Below are 2,558 nucleotides of genomic sequence, written 5' to 3' on the forward strand. Positions count from 1 at the left end.
ACCTGAAGCTCATCAAAACATACCCAAAGGGCAGCAAATCTGTGATTCAATTCTTACTCTCCTGAATTGTAATCCAGTGCTCTGTCCTAACAACATAGTTGAAGATATGTCCCCTTTCAGCTAGATTTTGTCACTGTCTGAACTCCTGTGTTTGGGCCTTGGTGAATTCACGTGCAAAATGAAGTAACTAGACCAAACAACATCTTGGAGCCTTATCACTTCTAATATTCTGGACCCTGTGGTTTTTCTGTCTCTAGTGATATATTTTTGTAGCTTCTTTGGAAATGGACTAAACAAACAGATGGAGAAAAGTTCAGCCTTGCTAGTCACCAAATAAATAATGTATCCATCAAGGTATTTTCTGTTCAGATGTAAAATGCAATCTGATAAACTCTGAGATCCAGGATTTAAGCTCTATGAGGGCAATTATTTTTGACTGTTTTTACTTTTTTTTTCTTCACTACCATATTCCAGAACAGCTACAACAGCCTGGCACACCAAAAGTGCTCAGTAAATATGGTCAGATGGATGAATTTGTTAAGAATTAGCAATGGTTGTCAATACAATGCACTATTTTGTAATTTTTAATCAACTGTTCCAAGTTGGTACTTGAAGTGGCTGGAACCAACCTGCAGGACTGGAAATCCAAGCTGAGGTGCAGTATTGGATAAGCAAAAGGAGGGATTAAGAGAGCAGAACTGAGAAAAACAGGGGAGTCACCATAAGAGGTTAAGACAAAGTACTCTCAAGGCAATTCTGACCAAAACCACACATGGATGAGGGTGAGGACAAAATTCCATGTGATTAAGAGGCAGGATGTCTTCAACCAACTGCTGCTGCCACTGTCAGCTCAAAAATCTTCTCATTTTTGGATGAATGTTCTCCTCACTGAACATAGAGTGTTCTCCTGAGAACATTTTGTAGAGCCCTCTTGATGTCCCTGTTCCACAGGTTGAGCATTGGGGTGACCACAGTGTACATCAAAGAGGCAATCATGCCCGTCCAGGAAGATGCATCAGGACTGAGATACACACCCAGGCCTGTCCCAAAGAATAAAGAAACCAGAGACAGGTGAGACACACAGGTAGAAAATGCTTTATATTTCCCAATAGCTGATGGGACTCTCAGGATTGAGGAGACAATTTGGGTGCAGGAGATAATGATCCCTGAGAAAGGAAAAATGCCAAGAAGGCCAGTCATCATATATTGTAGGATATGATTGATGAGTGTGTCTGAGCAGGCAAACATGAGGACCTGAGCAAGTTCACAGTAAAAGCGTGGAATTACCCAATTGGTACAGAAGGACAGCCGCAATATCAACAGAATCTGGATCAGGGAGTATGACAGGCTGATGAACCAGGACACAAGAACCAGCAGGTCACAGAGGTGGGGGTTCATGATGACTGGGTAGTGCAGTGGGTGACAGATGGTCACAAACCAGTCATAGGCCATCACAGTGAGGAGAAAAGTGTCCATACCTCCAAAGACCATGAAAAAATATATCTGACTGATGCAGCCTCCGTAAGTGATGGATTTGCTCTGTGTCTGGATGTTCAGCAGCATCTTTGGGACAGTAGTGGAGGTGAAACAGATGTCAGCAAAGGACAAATTGGAGACAAAGAAGTACATGGGGGTGTGGAGGTGGGAGTCAGAGCTGATGGCCAGGATGATGAGTAGATTCCCGAGCACGGTGACCACAAACATGGACAGGAACAGCCCGAATAGGATGGGTTGATGCTCTGAGTCCTGCAAAAAACCCAGGAGGAAAAATTCGGAAACATTTGTTTGATTTCCTGGTTCCATGTTGCTGTCACATCAGCTACATGGTTGAGGAAGGGAAATAATGTGAAATAGACACTGGACAGACTCTAGAGTCTCTCTACTTTTTTTATTTCTTGAAGTGAAGGATTGGGCATAAACGCCTTAACATGACAAAATTTAGGAATCCTACATGCTCTTATTTGTTACATGCAACATTTCATAATGTTGATCAACCTCTGTATGTTGGCCTCTGGGACACTCGTCTATCCTCTTTATTTTTGGCTTAGGATCATCAAATGTAAAAAGGTAAGAGCAACTTTGAACCTTAGAGATAAAATGGTCCATGCTCACTCTAACACAAATATGGAACATGAGGTCCAGTGAAGCTCAGTAACTTGATCTGGTCTCAGAGGTGAGAAAATTTGAGAGAGTATCGCAAGTATCTGGACAGAGTATTGCAAGATGAGTAGAATGTAGGTTTACTTCTCAAGGGGAAAAAAAATAAAGAAAGAAAAATGTTTTCACCAAATACTAAACCACATTCTCAAACACTTAATGCATCTTGTACCAGGAACCATCAACATCCTGCAGGAACAAGGCCAGATACTTCCTAGACATTTACCACCTGACAAAACACCCTTCATCTGTGAAGTTAATGGATTCATTAAACGGTCCAAGGAAAGCATGGATATCAAGGCTTAAACCATTTCAGTACCATAAAGTAAGATCCTACAAACGTCACAAACAGAATTTGGAGTAAAATCCTCTATGGTGCTCATTAAATACTGGAGGGAGAG

The 2,558-nt window shown here is 41.7% G+C and overlaps 1 protein-coding gene across 1 annotated transcript; it reads right to left on the minus strand.

Moving 5' to 3' along the window:
• Positions 1 to 885: 885 nt before the first annotated feature.
• LOC131394603 (olfactory receptor 7A5-like) lies at positions 886 to 1,803 on the minus strand. The gene has a single exon (XM_058525992.1). The coding sequence runs from the start codon at positions 1,801 to 1,803 to the stop codon at positions 886 to 888; it is 918 nt and encodes a 305-aa protein (XP_058381975.1).
• Positions 1,804 to 2,558: the final 755 nt, after the last annotated feature.

Source organism: Diceros bicornis, chromosome 30 (genome assembly GCF_020826845.1).
Source record: "Diceros bicornis minor isolate mBicDic1 chromosome 30, mDicBic1.mat.cur, whole genome shotgun sequence".
In the NCBI taxonomy this organism is placed as follows: Eukaryota; Metazoa; Chordata; class Mammalia; order Perissodactyla; family Rhinocerotidae; genus Diceros; species Diceros bicornis.

What these genes read in the sequence shown, in the direction of transcription:
- LOC131394603 (XM_058525992.1), bottom strand. Translation starts at nt 1,803, where the DNA reads ATGGAACCAGGAAATCAAACAAATGTTTCCGAATTTTTCCTCCTGGGT.